The sequence below is a fragment of the Oncorhynchus nerka genome, unplaced genomic scaffold (assembly GCF_034236695.1).
Source record: "Oncorhynchus nerka isolate Pitt River unplaced genomic scaffold, Oner_Uvic_2.0 unplaced_scaffold_1530, whole genome shotgun sequence".
Classification (NCBI taxonomy): Eukaryota; Metazoa; Chordata; class Actinopteri; order Salmoniformes; family Salmonidae; genus Oncorhynchus; species Oncorhynchus nerka.
This window is the reverse complement of record NW_027039786.1, coordinates 75,804-99,042: the sequence shown is the minus strand read 5'-3', so window position 1 is coordinate 99,042 and position 23,239 is coordinate 75,804. Positions and strand designations below refer to the sequence as shown.

The 23,239-nt window shown below is 41.5% G+C and overlaps 1 protein-coding gene across 1 annotated transcript; it reads right to left on the bottom strand.

Moving 5' to 3' along the window:
- Nucleotides 1–362: 362 nt before the first annotated feature.
- Nucleotides 363–22,498, bottom strand: LOC135568514 (NLR family CARD domain-containing protein 3-like). Its single transcript, XM_065015306.1, has 9 exons — nucleotides 22,386–22,498; nucleotides 13,185–13,301; nucleotides 11,385–11,539; nucleotides 5,053–6,820; nucleotides 4,616–4,788; nucleotides 3,089–3,262; nucleotides 2,188–2,361; nucleotides 1,807–1,853; nucleotides 363–1,337 (listed from the first exon to the last, which is right to left on the bottom strand). The coding sequence occupies exons 1-5, from the start codon at nucleotides 22,466–22,468 to the stop codon at nucleotides 4,617–4,619; spliced, it is 2,295 nt and encodes a 764-aa protein (XP_064871378.1). The 5' UTR covers nucleotides 22,469–22,498; the 3' UTR covers nucleotides 363–1,337; nucleotides 1,807–1,853; nucleotides 2,188–2,361; nucleotides 3,089–3,262; nucleotide 4,616.
- Between the last annotated feature and the right edge of the window lie 741 nt (nucleotides 22,499–23,239).

Genomic DNA, 23,239 nt, shown 5'->3' with positions numbered 1-23,239 from the left:
ATCTCTGTTGGACATTCCTGCAGTCAGCATGCCAATTGCACAATCCCTCAAAACATGAGACTCTGGCATTGTGTTGTGTGACAAAACTGCACATTTTAGAGTGGTCTGTTATTGCCCTCAGCACAAGGTGCACCTCTGTGTAATGATCATGCTGTTTAATCAGATTCTTAATATGCTGTCAGGGATTATCTTGGTAAAGGAGAAATGCTCACTAACAGGGATGGAAACAAATTTGTGACTTTTGACAGAAAAAAGCTTTTTGTGTGTATGGATCCAGTGTGTGTCCTGTGTGTGTGTGTGTCCAGTGTGTGTGTGTGTGTGTGTGTCCAGTGTGTGTGTGTCCAGTGTGTGTGTTTGTCCAGTGCGTGTGTGTGTGCCCAGTGTGTGTGTATGTCCAGTGTGTGTGTCTGTCCAGTGTGTGTTTCCAGTGTGTGTGTGTGTTTGTGTGTGTGTTTATCCAGTGTGTGTGTGTGTGTCCAGTATGTGTTTGTGTCTGTTCTGTGTGTGTGTCCAATGTGGGTGCTGGTGTGTGTGTGTGTGTGTCTGTCCAGTGTGTGTGTGTCTGTCCAGTGGGTGTGTGTGTGTGTGTGTGTCTGTTCAGTGTGTGTTTCCAGTGTGTGTGTGTGTGTGTGTCAGTCCAGTGTGTGTTTCCAGTGTGTGTGTGTCCACTGTGTGTGCATGTGTCCAGTATGTGTGTGTGTCTGTTCTATGTGTGTGTCCAGTGAGTATGTGTAGGTGTGTGTGTGTCCAGCATGTGTGTCCAGCGTGTGTGTGTGTGTCAGTGTGTGTGTGTCAGGTTATTATTTACAGGGACACTGATGAGTCTTCATGAACATAAAACCCTGGATAGAGGGGCTCAGTGAATGAGGAGGTGAATGTGTACAGGTGGGTCAGTGTGTCAGAGGAGGCTCTATAGAAGGACAGAATGCCGGCTGACCAGTCCAGATACACTCCTACTCTGTGGGAGCTGGAGGAGCGGAAGTCTATGGTAGTGGTATTATCATTATTATTGTGACAGGCAATGTAACTCTTGTCAGAGCAGATCAGACTCCAGGACTTGTCATTACATCCAAGACAACAGTCATCAACCCTTCCTCTCCTGCTGATTCCTTTATATGTCACTCCTATTTCAGCCCCCATTCTCCCACTCCACTCTACCTCCCAGTAACAGCGCCCAGTCAGAGCCTCTCTACACAGCACCTGTCTACAGTTCTCAAATCTCTCTGTGTGATCAGGATACGGTTGCTTCTCCTTCCTACATGTCAACTTTCTGTTCTCGTCAGAAAGAGAGAGGAGTCTGTTTACTGTGTTTAGGTCCAGTGTGAGAGAACAGACATCTGATGGATGAAACCAGACATAATATTAGAAATCATCATTCACATTAGAATGTTAACTCACTTTTCACTAAGTAATTTAATGTAGATGTTTCTAGGTATCGAAAGGAGAAGTTAAGGTAACTTGAGAATTGTTGAATGATCATATGTTATACTGTATGGTAATATAAACACACTTTTTCCCATTAATTGCACACACACACACACACACACAAACCTGAATGCATGCATCATGAACACAAACACAAATTTCTAACGTAACACGAACGCAACACACACACACACACACACACACACACACACATTGTCAAAGCAACTCTTTGTAAACTTTGGTGTCCCTGATTTCTGCTTCTGTAGAACTACAGCTGATATTTAATTTGACCAAGTAAGTAATGATGGTGGTCTTTGACTTTGACTTAACTTGAATTAAGACTTAATCTTAGTAATTTTCTTCACAGCAGTCAACACTCACATTTTCTAAGCCCAGGTTTCATTTTGTTCTCTCCACCATGTTCCACACTGTAGCGGTAAGCAGAAGAACAGACAGCTATTGAGTGATACACACGAACTCTCACACATGTGTGTGTCCAGTGTGTGTGTGTTTGTATGTCCAGCGTGTGTGTGTGTGTCCATTGTGTGTGTGTGTCTATTGTGTGTGTCCAGTCTGTGTTTGAGAGGACGCACATACACTGGACACACTGGATACACACACACACACACACACACACACACACACACAAACACACATACATTCAGCATATATATATATAAAGGGTGGTAAGAATGTTTGTCTTAACTAGCCTGATAAGTAAAACATGTCTGATATGAACATTGACATAAACCCTCTACATACTTGAGTTTCTCCAGTCTGCAGTGTGGATCCTCCAGTCCAGCAGAGAGCAGTCTGACTCCTGAGTCTCCTGGGTGATTGTAGCTCAGGTCCAGCTCTCTCAGGTGTGAGGGGTTTGACCTCAGAGCTGAGACCAGAGAAGCACAGCCTTCCTCTGTGACTAGACAGCCTGACAGCCTGCAAAGAGTCAAATCATATTAAAATCACACTGATATTCTTTGGTGGTGAAAATAGTGGCAGTATATTTTTGTAAATGTTCAGATACACATCAGTGTCCTGAAACCGGACATATATATTCAGAACTTAATTTATCATCATTATAATTGACAATTTATTAAAGTATAGCTTGTAGAGAGAAATATGTAATGCAAATATTTGAGTAGACTGACCAGACCAGTGTGGTAGCAGAATCAGAATTATTTAGCTAACATTGATGAATACATTTTCATAAGTGGGGAAGTTACTTGGGCCCAGAGAGGGTAGAGTTCGGGTTAGTCTGTGAATGTGTCTGTAACCATGTGAAGGGATGGTGTGATTAATGGGGAACCAGTTAGGTGGCTCCACAATGTCTATGTGCCAGTCACTCCTCTCCGTAAGCTTGTCCAGGAGGGGTTGTAATTTTTTATGGGAGTGTCTAGAATTGACAATTGATAGATGCCATTGGATGAGGTAATGTTTTGGTTCTAAGTGGTACCAAGAACAGGATAGGAACTTCGGTTTAGGAGACCAAACTGAACAATAATTTATAGCTAATGCTATAAATTATGGGATGCTCTTTTTTCTGGTAAAATGTTCTTTGTGTAATGTTCCTAAAACACATATGGTGTGGACTATGTGTGCCTGGTAAACACATGTGGATCTGGGTAACAGTTATTACTTGTTGACCAACTGCAGGAATACTGACCTCAGAGTCTCCAGTTTACAGTGGGGATTCCCCAGTCCAGCAGAGAGCAGCTTCACTCCTGAATCCTTCAGGTCATTGTTACTCAGATCCATCTCTCTCAGGTGTGAGGGGTTTGACCTCAGAGCTGAGACCAGAGAAGCACAGCCTTCCTCTGTGACCAGACAGCCTGACAGCCTGCAAAGAGTCAAATCATATTAAAATCACACTGCTATCCTTTGGTGGTGAAAATAGTGGCAGTATATTTTTCAACATATTCAGATACACCAGTGTCCTAAATGATCATAATATTAGTTGTAGAAAATTAATAGAACAAATATTTGAGTAGACTGACCAGACCAGTTTAAAAACCAGTATCAGTCAAAAGACAGACAGTGAGGTATCAGATTTAGATAGTATTGAGTATACAGTCCACACCATATCTATTTAGACAGTGAGGTATCAGATTTAGATAGTATTGAGTATACAGTCCACATCATATTGATTTTGACAGTGAAGCTAACATTTTAAACGTGGCTCTATACTCAAACATTTTGGATTTCAGATCAAATGTTTCATATGAGGTGACAGTATATAATGTCACCTTTAATTTGAGGATATTTTTAATACATACAGTGCCTTGCAAAAGTATTCATCACTGTCACGCCCTGACCTTAGTTAACTTTGTTTTATTTATTATTTTGTCAGGATGTGTGTTTTGTGAAGCATAGCGGTGGCAACGTCATGCTGTGTGGATATTTGTCATTGGCAGGGACTGGGAAACTGGACAGAATTGAAGGAATGATGGTGCCAAAAACAGGGAAATCCTTTAGGGAAAGCTGTTTCAGTCTTCCAGGGATTTGAGACAGAGGTTTAAGCTAAAGCAACACTCAAGTGGATTAAGGGGAAAAATGTTAATGTCTTGGAATGGCCTATTCAAAGCCCAAACCTGTGGTTTGACTCAAAGATTGCTATACACCAGCGGAACCCATCCAGCGGAACCCATCCAACTTGAAGGATCTGCAGTTTTACCTTGAAGAAGGTCAGAAAATCCCAGTGGCTAGATGTGCCAAGCTTATAGAGAGTGATTGCTGAAAAGGTTCTACAAAGTATTGACGTTGGCTCAAGATATCTGTATTTTTTCTTATTTCTTGTTTGTTTCACAATAAAACATACTTTGCATCTTCAAAGTGGTAGGCATGTTGTGTAAATCAAATGATACAAAGCCCCCCAAAAAATCAATTTTAATTCCAGGTTGTAAGGCAACAAAATAGGAAAAATGAAAAGGGGGATGAATACTTTTACAAGCCACTGTACATTTCTAAACAGTAAAACATATATGGAAATACTCTCAAATAAAAGGTGACATTCTGTACTGTCACCTAATAAGATACATTCTATCTCAAATCCAAAATGCTGGAGCAAAGCACCACATTTAAAACTGTAAGCTTCACTGTCCAAACACATATGGTGTGGACTATGTGTGTCTGGTAAACACATGTGGATCTGGTGAACAGTTATCACTTGTTGACCAACTACAGGAATACTGACCTCAGAGTCTCCAGTTTACAGTGGGGATCCCCAGTCCAGCAGAGAGCAGCTTCACTCCTGAATCTTTCAGGTCATTGTTACTCAGATCCAGCTCTCTCAGGTGTGAGGGGTTTGACCTCAGAGCTGAGACCAGAGAAGCACAGCCTTCCTCTGTGACTCCACAGCCTGACAGCCTGACAAAGAGATTGTCATGAATCCACAAACACACTGTTCATTTAACGAGTAGTGTAGAAGGACAATGGTAGATGCATTTGGTTTATTCTCCCAATCAACATATAGATTCATCTTCCGTCTCCTAGAACTGTATTTGTCATTTTGTTATACTAATGTGTTATTCATTATGTATTTAAATATAATATTATTTTCTTATAATATATATTTTACTCTAATATTTCTTCCTGATGAATAGTTCTTAAAATGTACATTTATGTACTCACAGAACAGATCTGGAGGCTTTGACCACTGGCAGCAGCCTCAGAAGCCCTTCCTCTGATCTGGAGAATTTATTCAGGTCAAACACATCCATTTCCTTTTCTGAAGTCAGCAACACAAAGACCAGAGCTGACCACTGTGCAGGTGACAGGGTGGGTTTTGAGAGACTTCCTGATCTCAGGAAGCTTTGGATCTCCTCCACTAGAGAATGGTCATTCAGTTCATTCAGACAGTGGAACAGATTGATGCTCCTCTCTTGAGAGGAATTCTCCCTGATCTTCTCCTTGATGTACTTGACAGTTTCTTGATGAGTTTGTGAGCTGCTTCTTGAATTTGTCAGTAGACCTCGTAAGTACTTCTGATTGGACTCCAGTGAGAGGCCCAGAAGGAAGCGGAGGAAAAGGTCCAGGTTTCCTGTCTCACTTTGTAAGGCTTTCTCCACAGCACTCTTGTAGACAGTAACTTCAGACTCGTCTTTTGTTTGCAGTTTGTCCATTAGATTCTCATTGTTGTTGATGAATGAGAGGAACACATATACAGCAGCCAGAAACTCCTGAATGCTCAGATGAACAAAGCAGTACACCTTGTTCTGGTACAGCCCACATTCCTCTTTAAAGAGCTGTGTGCACAATCCTGAGTACACAGAGGCTTCATTTACATCAATGCCAGCCTCTTTCAGGTCTTCTTCATAGAAAATCAGATTGCCATTCACAAGCTGTTGAAAAGCCAGTTTTCCCAGTGACAGAATGCTCTCTTTATTCCAGTGTGGACCTGTCTCTTCTTTCCCAAGATACTTTTCATTCCTCTGTTTGGTATGAAACACCACAAGGTGTGTGTACATCGCAGTCAGAGTCTTGGGCATCTCTTCTCTCTTATGTTTCAGCATGTGTTCAAGGACTGTTGCAGAAATCCAACAGAAGACTGGAATGTGGCACATGATGTGGAGGCTCCTTGATTTCTTTATGTGTGAGATGATTCTGCTGGCCAGGTCCTCATCCCTGAATCTCTTCCTGAAGTACTCCTCCTTCTGTGGGTCATTGAACCCTCGTACCTCTGTTACCTGGTCAACACACCTTGAAGGGATCTTATTGGCTGCTGCAGGTCGGGTAGTTATCCAGAGGAGAGCAGAGGGAAGCAGATTTCCCCTGATGAGATTTGTCAGCAGAACATCCACTGAGGTTGACTCTGTGACGTCACAACAGATCTTGTTCTTCTGGAAGTCTAGAGGCAGTCGGCACTCATCCAGACCATCAAAGATGAACAGAACTTTGTACTTGTCATAGTTGGAGATTCTTGATTGTTTGGTTTCCATTGAGAAGTGATTGAGAAGTTCAATGAAAGTGTTTTCCCCTTTCATCAAATTCAGCTCCCGAAAAGGGAATGAAAATACAAATTGGACATCCTGATTTGCTATTCCTTCAGCCCAGTCCAGAATGAACTTCTGCACAGAGACTGTTTTTCCAATGCCAGCGACTCCCTTTGTCAGCACAGTTCTGATAGGTTTGTCTTGTCCAGTTAAGGGTTTGAAGATGTCATTACATTTGATTGCAGTCTCTGGTCTTGCTTGTTCCCTGGTTGTTGTCTCAATCTGTCTCAGCTCATGTTCATTATTGACCTCTCCTGTTCCACCCTCTGTGATGTAGAGCTCTGTGTAGATCTTATTGAGGAGTGTTGGGTTTCCTTGTTTAGCGATCCCCTCAAAAAAACATTGAAACTTCTTCTTTAGATTAGATTTGAGTTCACGTTGGCAAATCACAGCAAGCTCATCTGAATCTAGAAATAACACAGAGGATATTAATATTATGTCTGTTTTAATGTCTACAGTATTGAAGGCCTGTTATAAAGTTTTAAATTACAATAATTTATTATCTTAACTGACTGTATAAATGTGTAAATGTTTTCATAATGCATTACAGACTGGTGTGACTGATTATATTAGTATCGGTATTATTGATGGTGTTATTCATTTTTTCTCTCTCTCTCTCTCTCAGTAAATTCAATATAGCAAGTAAAACACTGGAATGGTAGATTTGCAGTGGAAGAATGTGCAAAGTAGAGATAAAAATAATCGGGTGCAAAGGAGCAAAATAAATCAATAAATAAATAGAAAGCTAGTTGTTCGGGCTAAATTATAAATGTAGAGGTGCAGTAATCTGTGAGCTGCTCTAACTGCTGGTGCTTAAAAATAGTGAGGGAGATAAGTGTTTCCAATTTCAGAGATTTTTGTAGTTCTTTCCAGTCATTGTCAGCAGAGAACTGGAAGGAGAGGCGGCCAAAGGAAGAATTGGTTGAGCGCGTGCTACAGGTGGGTGATTCTATGGTGACCAGCGAGCTGAGATAAGGGGGGACTCTACCTAGCAGGGTCTTGTAGATGACCTGGAGCCAGTGGATTTGGCGACGAGTATGAAGCGAGGGCCAGCCAACGAGAGCGTACAGGTCGCAGTGGTGGGTAGTATATGGGGCTTTGGTGACAAAACGGATGGCACTGTGATAGACTGCATCCAATTTATTGAGTAGGGTATTGGAGGCTATTTTGTAAATGACATCGCCGAAGTCGAGGATTGGTAGGATGGTCAGTTTTACGAGGGTAAGTTTGGCAGCATGAGTGAAAGATGCTTTGTTGTGAAATAGGAAGCCAATTCTAGATTTAACTTTGGATTGGAGATGTTTGATGTGAGTCTGTAAGGAGAGTTTACAGTCTAACCAGACACCTAAGTATTCTAAGTCAGAGCCGTCCAGAATAGTGATGCTGGACGGGCAGGCAGGTGCAGGCAGCGATCAGTTGAAGAGCATGCATTTAGTTTTACTTGTATTTAACCTCTCGCTTCTACTCGGGACGCTTGCGTCCCAACTAGAGCTCTGGAAATGCAAATGCGCTACGCTAAATGCTAATAGTATTAGTTAAAACTCAAAAGTTCATTAAAATACACATGCAGGGTATCGAATTAAAGCTACACTCGTTGTGAATCCAGGCAACAAGTCAGATTTTTAAAATGCTTTTCGGCGAAAGCATGAGAAGCTATTATCTGATAGCATGTAACACCCCAAAAGACCCACAGGGGACGTAAACAAAATAATTAGCATTTCGGCGTTACACAAACCGCACAATAAAATAGAAAACATTCATTACCTTTCACCATCTTCTTTGTTGGCACTCCTAGATGTCCCATAAACACTATTTGGGTCTTTATTTCGATTAAATCGGTCCATATAAAGCCTAGATATCATTATATGTAGACTGTGTGATAAACGAAAAAAAACATTGTTTCAAAACGTAACGTCATTTTTTCAAATTCAAAAAGTCGACGATAAACTTTCACAAAACACTTCGAAATACGTTTGTAATGCAACTTTAGGTATTAGTAAACGTTAATAAGCGATCAAATTCATCAGGAGGCGATGTAAAGATCATTAGCTGTCCGTCTGGAAAAATGTCCGGCTAGAAACTCAACGAAAATATCCGGTCCTAGACCTGAGGAGATACGGTGCCCTGCATGTGTTTGACCCAGAAAAAACTCGAAGGGAAATGACAAGACTCTAGACACCGTGTGGAAGCTGTAGGTACTGCAACCTCAGTCAATTAATTGTGGTTCACCTTTATCAATGGGTTCAAGTAGCGCATGGATATATTTTCCCATTTTCAGTGATCAGTTTTTCCTGTGCTTTTCGATGTAAATGCCGTTCTAGTAAAGCCACAGCAGTGATTTAACCAGTTTTATAAACGTCTGAGTGTTTTCTATCCACACAGACTAAGCAAATGCATATACTATATTCCTGGCATGAGTAGCAGGGCGCTGAAATGTTGCGCGATTTTTAACAGAATGTTCAAAAAAGTAGAGGGTCGACTTAAGAGGTTAAGAGCAATTGGAGGCCACGGAAGGAGAGTTATGGCATTGAAGCTCGTCTGGAGGGTTGTTAACACAGTGTCCAAAGAAGGGCCAGAAGTATACAGAATGGTGTCGTCTGCGTAGAGGTGGATCAGAGACTCACCAGCAGCAAGAGCGACATCATTGATGTATACAGAGAAGAGAGCCGGTCCAAGAGTTGAACCCTGTGGTACCCCCATAGAGACTGTCAGAGGTCCGGACAACAGGCCCTCCGAATTGACACACTGAACTCTATCATAGAAGTAGTTGGTAAACCAGGCAAGGCAATCATTTGAGAAACCAAGGCTATCGAGTCTGCCGATGAGGATGTGGTGATTGACAGTGTCGAAAGCCTTGGCCAGATCAATGAATACGGCTGCACAGTATTGTTTCTTATCGATGGCGGTTAAGATATCGTTTAGGACCTTGAGCGTGGCTGAGGTGCACCCATGACCAGCTCTGAAACCAGATTGCGTAGCGGAGAAGATATGCTGGGATTCGAAATGGTCGGTAATCTGTTTGTTGACTTGGCTTTCGAAGACCTTAGAAAGGCAGGGTAGGATAGATATAGGTCTGTAGCAGTTTGGGTCAAGAGTGTCCTCCCCTTTGAAGAGGGGGATGGCTGCTTTCCAATCTTTGGGAATCTCGGACGACACGAAAGAGAGGTTGAACAGGCTAGTAATAGGGTTTGCAACAATTTTGACAGATAATTTTAGAAAAAAAGGGTCCAGATTGTCTAGCCCGGCTGATTTGTAGGAGTCCAGATTTTGCAGCTCTTTCAGAACATCAGCTGACTGAATTTGGGAGAAGGAGAAATGGGGAGGGCTTGGGCGAGTTGCTACGGGGGGTGCAGTGCTGTTGACTGGGGTAGGGCTAGCCATGTGGAAAGCATGGCCAGCTGTAGAAAAATGCTTATTTAAATTCTCAATTACAGTGGATTTATCAGGGGTGTGGGCAGCTGGGAGGAGGTGTTCTTATTCTCCATGGACTTTACAGTGTCCCAGAACTTTTTTGAGTTTGTGTTGCAGGAAGCAAATTTCTGCTTGAAAAACCTTGCCTTGGCTTTTCTAACTGCCTGTGTATAACGGTTTCTAGCTTCCCTGAACAGCTGCATATCACGGGGGCTGTTCGATGCTAATGCAGAACGCCATAGGATGTTTTTGTGTTGGTTAAGGGCAGTCAGGTCTGGAGAGAACCAAGGGCTATATCTGTTCCGGGGCATGCTTATTTAAGATGGTGAGGAATGCATTTAAAAAAATAACCAGGCATCCTCTACCGACGGGATGAGGTCAATATCCGTCCAGGATACCCCGACCAGGTCGATTAAAAAGGCCTGCTCGCTGAAGTGTTTCAGGGAGCGCTTGTCAGTGATGAGTGGAGGTCGTTTGACCACTGACCCAATACGGATGAAGGCAATGAGGCCGAGAGCTTGGTTGAAAACAGCACAAGGGTATTTAGGGAGCAAGTTGGTTAGGATGATATCTATGAGAGTGCCTGTGTTTATGTAGGTTCATTGATAATTTGTGTGAGATTGAGGGCATCAAGCTTAGATTGTAGGATGGCTGGGGTGTTAATAACCTCTTGGATCTACCCCTCCCGGATCCGAGAGAATTGTCATCAACTACACTAATTAGCATAGCGCAACGGTGAAAAAATATTACTAGAAAATATTCAGATTCATGAAATCACAAGTGAAATGTAGCGAAACACAGTTTAGCCTTTTGTTAATCATCCTGCCATCTCAGATTTTGAAATTATGCTTTACAGCCAAAGCAAGACAAGCTAGCTAGCTGCGAGATCCAAATGTCCAGAGCTTTCAGTTGAAATCCGGGGATATGGAGAGAAAAATAGGTCCGGTATGTTCTGGTCTGAGTCGCGTTGTACAAAACTGGAGATAGCTTTTGGAGCTAAAGGAAAGCTGATGACCATCAGTCGTGGTTAGCTGAATACTAACCGTTAGCCAGTAAATTGGCTAGCTTCTGGCTAGGTTCTGGTTAGCTTCTGGTTAGCTTCTGATTCGCTTTTGGCTAGCTTCTGGTTAGCTTCTGGTTAGCTTCTGGTTAGCTCCTGGCTAGCTTCTGGCTAGCTCCTGGCTAGCTTCTGGCTAGCGTCTATTGTGGATTTCAGATTTGAGGTAAATCATATATTTTTTTAAAATTGGTGAGGCGCGTTGCAGGAGAGTGTTTTGAAGATGAGTTTTTGGAAAAGAAAATATATAAAAGATACAAATACATGTAAATATATATAAAATAAAAAATATATATACACGGGACACGACAAGATGAGGACAAAGGACGTCTGACTGCTATGCCATATTGGTACAACATCCTTGCTGCTACTTGATGAGGTCACTAGGTGTTGTGTTAAGGCTGCTACAATATCATTGAGTTACACAGCTACTTTAGCTGTACTTTAGCTACAGCTTTTAAATGTTATAAAACAGCATTCAACATGAGTCAGACAGATCTTACATTTCTCCAGTGTGTCAGCAAGCTCCTTCTGGTTCATTTTCCTCAGGACCTGCGGTATGATCTTCAGAGCCCCCTCTCTGGCACTGCTCTCCTGCTTCTCATCTTCAGCATCCACCACTTCCTTATCCTGCTTCTGATTCTCAAAGCCTCTGGCACTTGAGGTAAACAAAAACAAATGTACGTAACAGGACCACATACACTTAATATGGAGGCCAGGTCTGTTTGATGACTCTGGGAAGACTGACCACTGAGAATCTCTGACTCTGATCTCTCCTTGTCACGCCCTGGTCTAAGTATTTTGTGTTTATCTTCATGTATTGGGTCAGGCCAGGGTGTGGCATGTTTTTTTTATATGTGGTGTGTATTTATTGGGATTGTAGCTAGTGGGGTGATCTAGCAAAATCTATGGCTGTCTGGAGTGGTTCTCAATCAGAGGCAGGTGTTTATCGTTGTCTCTGATTGGGAACCATATTTAGGCAGCCATATTCTTTGAGATTGGTGTGGGTGATTGTCCTTAGTGTCTTTGTTCCTGTCGCTGTGTTAGTTGACACAAGTATAGGCTGTTTCGGTTTTCGTTACGTGTTTTGTGTTGATTTGTGTTATGTTTGTTTGATTAAACATGGATCGCAATCTACACGCTGCATTTTGGTCCGACTCTCCTTCACACCAAGAGAACCGTTACACTCCTGTTGGTTTCTGTGGACAATACATTTACATTTCCTCATCCAGGGAGTACACACACACACACACACACACACACAGGGAGGGAATGTTGTGTTTGCTTAATATTGTTTCAGGACTATGAAAATGGACAAAAGGATTAGCATTACATTTAAGTCATTTAGCAGACGCTCTTATCCAGAGCGACTTACAAATTGGTGCTTTCACCTTATGACATCCAGTGGAACAGCCACTTTACAATAGTGCATCTAAATCTTTTAAGGGGGGGGGGGGGATGAGAAGGATTACTTTATCCTATCCTAGGTATTCCTTAATGAGGTGGGGTTTCAGGTGTCTCCGGAAGGTGGTGATTGACTCCGCTGTCCTGGCGTCGTGAGGGAGTTTGTTCCACCATTGGGGGGCCAGAGCAGCGAACAGTTTTGACTGGGCTGAGCGGGAACTGTACTTCCTCAGTGGTAGGGAGGCGAGCAGGCCAGAGGTGGATGAACGCAGTGCCCTTGTTTGGGTGTAGGGCCTGATCAGAGCCTGGAGGTACTGAGGTGCCGTTCCCCTCACAGCTCCGTAGGCAAGCACCATGGTCTTGTAGCGGATGCGAGCTTCAACTGGAAGCCAGTGGAGAGAGCGGAGGAGCGGGGTGACGTGAGAGAACTTGGGAAGGTTGAACACCAGACGGGCTGCGGCGTTCTGGATGAGTTGTAGGGGTTTAATGGCACAGGCAGGGAGCCCAGCCAACAGCGAGTTGCAGTAATCCAGACGGGAGATGACAAGTGCCTGGATTAGGACCTGCGCCGCTTCCTGTGTGAGGCAGGGTCGTACTCTGCGGATGTTGTAGAACATGAACCTACAGGAACGGGCCACCGCCTTGATGTTAGTTGAGAACGACAGGGTGTTGTCCAGGATCACGCCAAGGTTCTTAGCGCTCTGGGAGGAGGACACGATGGAGTTGTCAACCGTGATGGCGAGATCATGGAACGGGCAGTCCTTCCCCGGGAGGAAGAGCAGCTCCGTCTTGCCGATGGATTATGAAAACAACAACAATAAATGGGAAAATGGGAGAGGAGAAATGACTAGAGACAGTGTTGTTTAACTCACTGACCAGGACCCATGAGTTCTTCTTACCTTTGTTCAGTAGAAAAGTCTCCCTCTCTAAACTCTGGAGGAGGACTCATAGACCCGTCACTCTTCATGGACACACAGCTGGGAACAGGGGAGGCTGGTCTCTCCTGCTTGATTGGGCTTCAACACAACAGAGACAAACATTACATCTCTCATCTACTCTGAGCTCAGATGGGGAAACATAAGAAGAGTTTCATTCCAAAACGCTATATATCCATTTTCAGAAATGTTCGTAAATGAGCTTTTAGTGTTTAATGTAATTATGAAAGTGATTGTTGTGTTTGTTCACTATCTAATCATGGGGTTGTTCACTATCTAATCATGGGGTTGTTCACTATCTAATCATGGGGTTGTTCACTATCTAATCATGGGGTTGTCCACTATCTAATCATGGGGTTGTTCACTATCTAATCATGGGGTTGTTCACTATCTAATCATGGGGTTGTTCACTATCTAATCATGGGGTTGTTCACTATCTAATCATGGGGTTGTTCACTATCTAATCATGGGGTTGTTCACTATCTAATCATGGGGTTGTTCACTATCTAATCATGGGGTTGTTCACTATCTAATCATGGGGTTGTTCACTATCTAATCATGGGGTTGTTCACTATCTAATCATGGGGTTGTTCACTATCTAATCATGGGGTTGTTCACTATCTAATCATGGGGTTGTTCACTATCTAATCATGGGGTTGTTCACTATCTAATCATGGGGTTGTTCACTATCTAATCATGGGGTTGTTCACTATCTAATCATGGGGTTGTTCACTATCTAATCATGGGGTTGTTCACTATCTAATCATGGGGTTGTTCACTATCTAATCATGGGGTTGTTCACTATCTAATCATGGGGTTGTTCACTATCTAATCATGGGGTTGTTCACTATCTAATCATGGGGTTGTTCACTATCTAATCATGGGGTTGTCCACTTCTAATCATGGGGTTGTTCACTATCTAATCATGGGGTTGTTCACTATCTAATCATGGGGTTGTTCACTATCTAATCATGGGAACTATCTAATCATGGGGTTGTTCACTATCTAATCATGGGGTTGTTCACTATCTAATCATGGGGTTGTTCACTATCTAATCATGGGGTTGTTCACTATCTAATCATGGGGTTGTTCACTATCTAATCATGGGGTTGTTCACTATCTAATCATGGGGTTGTTCACTATCTAATCATGGGGTTGTTCACTATCTAATCATGGGGTTGTTCACTATCTAATCATGGGGTTGTTCACTATCTAATCATGGGGTTGTTCACTATCTAATCATGGGGTTGTTCAATCTAATCATGGGGTTGTCCACTATCTAATCATGGGGTTGTTCACTATCTAATCATGGGGTTGTTCACTATCTAATCATGGGGTTGTTCACTATCTAATCATGGGATTGTTCACTATCTAATCATGGGGTTGTTCACTATCTAATCATGGGGTTGTTCAATCTAATCATGGGGTTGTTCACTATCTAATCATGGGGTTGTTCACTATCTAATCATAAATCATGGGGTTGTTCACTATCTAATCATGGGGTTGTTCACTATCTAATCATGGGGTTGTTCACTATCTAATCATGGGGTTGTTCACTATCTAATCATGGGGTTGTTCACTATCTAATCATGGGGTTGTTCACTATCTAATCATGGGGTTGTTCACTATCTAATCATGGGGTTGTTCACTATCTAATCATGGGGTTGTTCACTATCTAATCATGGGGTTGTTCTCTATCTAATCATGGGGTTGTTCACTATCTAATCATGGGGTTGTTCTCTATCTAATCATGGGGTTGTTCACTATCTAATCATGGGGTTGTTCTCTATCTAATCATGGGGTTGTTCACTATCTAATCATGGGGTTGTTCACTATCTAATCATGGGGTTGTTCACTATCTAATCATGGGGTGTTCAATAACAGACATGTATTTGTTTAATGTTTATCACTTGATGATTTCATTTCAGAGAGACAAATAATCATGTTTTATTTCCTGAATGCTATATCTGCCTCATTCTCAGAGAAATCAATAGTACTGCTAGGTTTTATACAGTAATAATATATATCTGCCTCACTCTCAGAGAAATCAGTAGTACTGATAGGTTTTACACAGTAATAATATATATCTGCCTCACTCTCAGAGATATCAGTGGTACTGCTAGGTTTTATACAGTAATAATATATATCTGTCTCACTCTCAGAGAAATCAGTAGTACTGCTAGGTTTTACACAGTAATAATATATATCTGCCTCACTCTCAGAGATATCAGTAGTACTGCTAGGTTTTATACAGTAATAATATATATCTGCCTCACTCTCAGAGATATCAGTAGTACTGCTAAGTTTTACACAGTAATAATATATATCTGCCTCACTCTCAGAGTAATCAGTAGTACTGCTAGGTTGTACACAGTAATAATATATATCTGCCTCACTCTCAGAGAAATCAGTAGTACTGCTAAGTTTTACACAGTAATAATATATATCTGCCTCACTCTCAGAGTAATCAGTAGTACTGCTAGGTTTTATACAGTAATAATATATATCTGCCTCACTCTCAGAGAAATCAGTAGTACTGCTAGGTTTTATACAGTAATAATATATATCTGTCTCACTCTCAGAGAAATCAGTAGTACTGCTAGGTTTTACACAGTAATAATATATATCTGCCTCACTCTCAGATAAATCAGTAGTACTGCTAGGTTTTATACAGTAATAATATATATCTGCCTCACTCTCAGATAAATCAGTAGTACTGGTAGGTTTTATACAGTAATAATATATATCTGTCTCACTCTCAGAGAAATCAGTAGTAATGCTAGGTTTTACACAGTAATAATATATATCTGCCTCACTCTCAGTGAAATCAGTAGTACTGCTAGGTTTTATACAGTAATAATATATATCTGCCTCACTCTCAGTGAAATCAGTAGTACTACTAGGTTTTATACAGTAATAATATATATCTAGGTTTTACACAGTAATAATATATATCTGCTAGGTTTTATACAGTAATAATATATATCTAGGTTTTACTCAGTCAAATGTAACAAATAAATACATGTTTAATAAGGAACTGTATAAATGATACACTTTGAAGATGAATATATAAATATTTAAATATAATATTTCAATGCAGTAACATGAGATCTGTATGTAAAACATTTACACATTTTATTCATTTCGCAGATGTTTTTATCCAGGGTCCAGTTTCCCAAAAGCATCTAAAGGCCAACTTCATCTTTAGAATCAAGAGCATCGTTAAATTTCTGAGCTGTTTCAAAAAACCATTGTTATTAACGTTGAAAACGCTAATCTAACACCTGTCTCAGACCTCTAGAACAGCTGAGTAATCTAACACCTGCCTCAGACCCCTAGAACAGCTGAGTAATCTAACACCTGTCTCAGACCACTAGAACAGCTGAGTGATCTAACACCTGTCTCAGACCACTAGAACAGCTGAGTAATCTAACACCTGCCTCAGACCACTAGAACAGCTGAGTCATCTAACACCTGTCTCAGACCACTAGAACAGCTGAGTGATCTAACACCTGCCTCAGACCACTAGAACAGCTGAGTAATCTAACACCTGCCTCAGACCACTAGAACAGCTGAGTAATCTAACACCTGTCTCAGACCTCTAGAACAGCTGAGTAATCTAACACCTGTCTCAGACCACTAGAACAGCTGAGTAATCTAACACCTGCCTCAGACCCCTAGAACAGCTGAGTAATCTAACACCTGTCTCAGACCACCAGAACAGCTGAGTGATCTAACACCTGCCTCAGACCACTAGAACAGCTGAGTAATCTAACACCTGCCTCAGACCACCAGAACAGCTGAGTGATCTAACACCTGCCTCAGACCACTAGAACAGCTGAGTAATCTAACACCTGCCTCAGACCACTAGAACAGCCGAGTGATCTAATACCTGCCTCAGACCACTAGAACAGCTGAGTAATCTAACACCTGTCTCAGACCACTAGAACAGCTGAGTAATCTAACACCTGCCTCAGACCACTAGAACAGCTGAGTAATCTAACACCTCCTGACTCAGACCACTAGAACAGCTGAGTAATCTACCACCTGCCTCAGACCACTAGAACAGCTGAGTAATCTAACACCTGCCTCAGACCACTAGAACAGCTGAGTAATCTAACACCTGCCTCAGACCACCAGAACAGCTGAGTGATCTAACACCTGCCTCAGACCACTAGAACAGCTGAGTAATCTAACACCTGCCTCAGACCACTAGAACAGCCGAGTGATCTAATACCTGCCTCAGACCACTAGAACAGCTGAGTAATCTAACACCTGTCTCAGACCACTAGAACAGCTGAGTAATCTAACACCTGCCTCAGACCACTAGAACAGCCGAGTAATCTAACACCTCCTGACTCAGACCACTAGAACAGCTGAGTAATCTACCACCTGCCTCAGACCACTAGAACAGCTGAGTAATCTAACACCTGCCTCAGACCACTAGAACAGCTGAGTGATCTAACACCTGCCTCAGACCACTAGAACAGCTGAGTGATCTAACACCTGCCTCAGACCACTAGAACAGCTGAGTGATCTAATACCTGCCTCAGACCACTAGAACAGCTGAGTAATCTAACACCTGCCTCAGACCACTAGAACAGCCGAGTAATCTAACACCTCCTGACTCAGACCACTAGAACAGCTGAGTAATCTAACACCTCCTGACTCAGACCACTAGAACAGCTGAGTAATTTAACACCTCCTGCCTCAGACCACTAGATCAGCTGAGTAATCTACCACCTGCCTCCGACCACTAGAACAGCTGAGTAATCTACCACCTGCATCAGTCCACTAGAACAGCTGAGTGATCTAACACCTGCCTCAGACCACTAGAACAGCTGAGTAATCTACCACCTGCCCCAGACCACTAGAACAGCTGAGTAATCTACCACCTGCCTCAGACCACTAGAACAGCTGAGTAATCTAACACCTGCCCCAGACCACTAGAACAGCTGAGTAATCTAACACCTGCCTCAGACCACTAGAACAGCTGAGTAATCTAACACCTGTCTCAGACCACTAGAACAGCTGAGTAATCTAACACCTGTCTCAGACCACTAGAACAGCTGAGTAATCTAACACCTGCCTCAGACCACTAGAACAGCTGAGTGATCTAACACCTCCTGCCTCAGACCCCTAGAACAGCCATGTAATCTAACACCTCCTGACTCAGACCACTAGATCAGCTGAGTAATCTACCATCTGCCTCAGACCACTAGATCAGATGAGTAATCTACCACCTGCCTCAGACCACTAGAACAGCTGAGTAATCTAACACCTGCCTCAGACCACTAGAACAGCTGAGTAAACTAACACCTGCCTCAGACCACTAGAACAGCTGAGTAATATAACACCTGTCTCAGACCACTAGAACAGCTGAGTAATCTAACACCTGCCTCAGACCACTAGAACAGCTGAGTAATCTACCACCTGCCTTAGACCACTAGAACAGCTGAGTAATCTAACACCTGCCTCAGACCACTAGAACAGCTGAGTAATCTAACACCTGCCTCAGACCACTAGAACTGCTGAGTAATCTAACACCTGCCTCAGACCACTAGAACAGCTGAGTAATCTACCACCTGCCTCACACCACTAGAACATCTGAGTAATCTAACACCTCAGACCACTAGAACAGCTGAGTAATCTAACACCTGCCTCAGACCACTAGAACATCTGAGTAATCTAACACCTCAGACCACTAGAACAGCTGAGTAATCTAACACCTGCCTCAGACCACTAGAACAGCTGAGTAGTCTAACACCTGCCTCAGACCACTAGAACAGCTGAGTGAGTCATTAAATTATTTCTTGCCCTTCCGCATGACTTTATACACAGAAGATCTCTGCTAAACATAGAATCACATGGTTTATCAGTCTCTCTGTGACCACAGATGAATTCAGAACAAAGTTGCAATTGATTCAAACAAGGGACGTAAACAAATTTGCTTCAAATGAAAACCGAGATGACTGCATTAAACTATGAACTGTTGGCTTTAGGCCTATTTCAATCACATTGTTCAGTATATTGAGTTCTATTTTGCTACTTGTAGGCTACTCTGTAATTTGTCTCAATATATTTAATGATGTGTATCCTAACATGAACACAATGATGTGCTACTGTCTGTATTTTGTCTCAATATATTTAATGATGTGTATCCTAACATGAACACAATGATGTGCTACTGTCTGTATTTTGTCTCAATATATTTAATGATGTGTATCCTAACATGAACACAATGATGTGCTACTGTCTGTATTTTGTCTCAATATATTTCATGATGTGTATCCTAACATGAACACAATGATGTGCCAAATCTGTGATTTAGTGCATTTCTTGGGGGTCATTAGAATAACCGCCTCAGTATTTGCAGCCAGAGGGGATAATATAAACTGATCCGTGGTCAGTATTGTGACATAATTATAATGTTAAGAACATATTTCAATGGAGAAAGCTGATCTGAGAGCAGCGCTCCCTTTCTTTCCATCCTATCAGTATTGATAAATGCTCCACCAGACCTGATACCTTGTTGTGCTGCTGATCCAGTTTCTACTGGTCTGACTGAGGATATGAACTCTGACCTGTTCACCAGACGTGATGTGCCAAATATGGGATTTACTGCATTTTAATTGGGTAAGCATTAGAATAAGTCTCCTCAATCTTTGAAACTATAGGTGATAATAGAAGCTGACGTGTTCTTGTGCCTTGTAAATAAAGAAGAAAAGGAGTACCAGTACTGAGTCAATGTGCAGGGTACCAGGTAGTTGAGGTAAAAATGAGGCTATAAGGAGTACCAGTACTGAGTCAATGTGCAGGGTACCAGGTAGTTGAGGTAATAATGAGACTATAATTGAGGTAATATCCACATGTAGGTAGGTGTAAAAGTGACTACGCAATCTGGATAGAGTTTACATCTCCACATCCAGGGAGCTCACACTCACACACACACACACACACACACACACACACACACACACACACACAGGGAGGGAATGTTGTGTTTGTTTACTATTGTTTTAGGACTATGAAAATGGACAAAAGGATTAGCATATGGATTATGAAAACAACAACAATAAATGGGAAAATGGGAGGAGAAATGACTAGAGACAGTGTTGTTTAACTCACTGACCAGACCCATGAGTTCTTCTTACCTTTGTTCAGTAGAAAAGTCTCCCTCTCTAAAGTTTATAAGTCTAAACTAAATGAAAAATTCTGCTTTGAACGTTGATTAACTTGTAACCTGAGTATTTCTGTATTTTCAATTTGGCGCTCTGCAATTTGGCACTAGCCTCCCACCTCCCATAAGAAGTTAAAGAGCTTGGTGGGTTTTTTCATTCTCTAATCAAGGCATGGGATTGTTCAATGACAAACATGCATTTGTTTAAAATCACTTGATGGTTTCATTTCAGAGGGACAAATAATAATGTTTTTTCCCACAAAATGCTATTCATCTGCCTCACTCTCAAATGTGACCAACCGGCTGAATGTTGTCTTATGTGGCAAAACTTGAAATTGTGTTTTTAATTGGATAAAAGTACAGACTCAGTGTTAGAAAACTAAATATCATACACTACAGTTGAGGAACAATGGGAAAGTAATTATGTTTTGAAAGATGATAAACTTTGAGAAAATGTCCTTTGAATGTTTTGGTACCTACTGGAGAGCTCTTCTCTGTCTACAGGGCTGCTACTTTGGCAGATAATGTCACCCATCTAAATAAATAGTTTTTAATACATTTAACTCTTTAACTCTATTTAACTGTATGGTGTTTATGGTTTATGTCAGTTTCAATGTTTGTTACACTATAAATGGTTATTTAATGGTTGTAAGTGGTCAAATGAACCAGAACATTTTGTATTTTACAATTCTACTAATTATTCTAATTCTTCTACTAATTCTACTACTTTAGTAAGGAATTACAAATTTTTCAGTAGTATTGCAGTTTCTAAAAAGTTCAGCATAATTCCACAAATGACATTAGTTGTCTAATTCCAGTAGATGGCAGCATAAGAACACAAATCACCACGATAGTTTTCTCCTGGATACACCACCATTTGGCTCTATATTTTCAATAAATATTTAGCAATTCAAAGTTATTAATTCACATACAGACTTAGGCTTAATTCTTCTCTGGTCTCAGCTCTGAGGTCAAACAGATATTGGTGAACATTGGCAGCTGAGAAATAAAGTGTATTTTTCGAATTCCTTAGATCAGTCTCTAACCTGCCCTACCTATCCCATTCCAATTGCTAGACTTTCACATAGAGGTTTCCAGGTCACCCAGTTCAAACCACATTTGAAAAATAAAACACGTGGCTTGTTGATCAAGTGTTCAGCCTTGCAATAATAAATATAATAAAATAACAAAACAAAAACAGCAAAATGCTGAGACAGGTTTTGATTAACAAAATAATCAGTGCTATTTAGTACTATAATGGTATTTACTAACATAATATTATTACTAAAACAGTTTCTAAAATAATTAGGGTTAAGGTTAATGCTAAAATAGGTAATACGTAGGGATAGATGCTGATGTAAAAAGGGGTTTAAAAATGCATTTGATTGATTGTTAGGTTCAGGGATTTTAAGGTAAAAAACAGTATGGGTTTATAGCTCTCTTGCTCCTCCCTGTGGCCTTCTGTGGGTATTACATAACTCATTCACGACACCTGATAGGCTCATAATCTGAAGTAGCAACTGCGTCAGATCTACAAATCTGTCCTGTCCATTTGTCTTCTAACTCAGTGAAACTGCGCAGCATTCACTCAATCCGATGCCTACGAACGAACATTTTGATGCGATGTTTCAATTTACCCAGCAGCCATTTAGAAACAACAAGTCATCAAAACAAAGTGTTGTTTCTGAATTTAAAACACAAAAATGTCTTCTGGCTGTTTAAATCGGCCACGTCTTGAAAAAGAGAACAGGGACATGCGTTTTAGTTAGGTGTTTTAGTTTTCTTTTTCTGAAAACAAATATGGTTAACCATGACCAGAAAATGTTTTCCCTGCAGTACCTCCACAGACCCCGGATTGAGAACCCTATATTAGTTAAAAATCTGAGAACAGTATTATTAAAGGTACCCATAACAACCATTTCTGACTAAAAAACAAATGTGAACATTTTGGAAACATTTTATGTTATCAAAAATTGTCATCTCACCTCTTAGCTTTGGTGTCATGTTCCCCAGAGAGACTCATTTTAGAGGCAGGACTCCCCTCCTCTCTCTCCCCAGAGAGACTCATTTTAGAGGCAGGGCCCCCCTCCTCTCTCTCCCCAGAGAGACTCATTTTAGAGGCAGGACTCCCCTCCTCTCTCTCCCCAGAGAGACTCATTTTAGAGGCAGGGCCCCCCTCCTCTCTCTCCCCAGAGAGACTCATTTTAGAGGCAGGGCCCCCCTCCTCTCTCTCCCCAGAGAGACTCATTTTAGAGACAGGGCCCCCCTCCTTTCTCTCCCCAGAGAGACTCATTTTAGAGGCAGGGACCCCCTCCTCTCTCTCCCCAGAGAGACTCATTTTAGAGGCAGGGCCCCCCTCCTCTCTCTCCCCAGAGAGACTCATTTTAGAGGCAGGGACCCCCTCCTCTCTCTCCCCAGAGAGACTCATTTTAGAGCACTGACCCCTAAACAGAGATCCAACATGTTGGTTGTGGTTAACACAGTGACAACTAAACAGAGATCCAAAATGTTGTTTGTGGTTAACACAGTCATTATTTAATGTCAATTGTTATCATTAAATAATTATCTCTTATAAAACATTTACTAACAGACACAGAAACAATCAGATGATTTAATGCAATCACATGAAAACGTAGTTGTGACATTTCATCTCCATGGTAACTGTCTGTAATAATAATAAGTCACTGTTTGTTAAGGTAGTTATAGACAGTACAACAACAATAATAATAATAATAATAATAATAATAAGTCACAGTTTGTTAAGGTAGTTATAGACAGTACAGCAACAATAATAATAATAATAATAAGTCACTGTTTGTTAAGGTAGTTCTAGACAGTA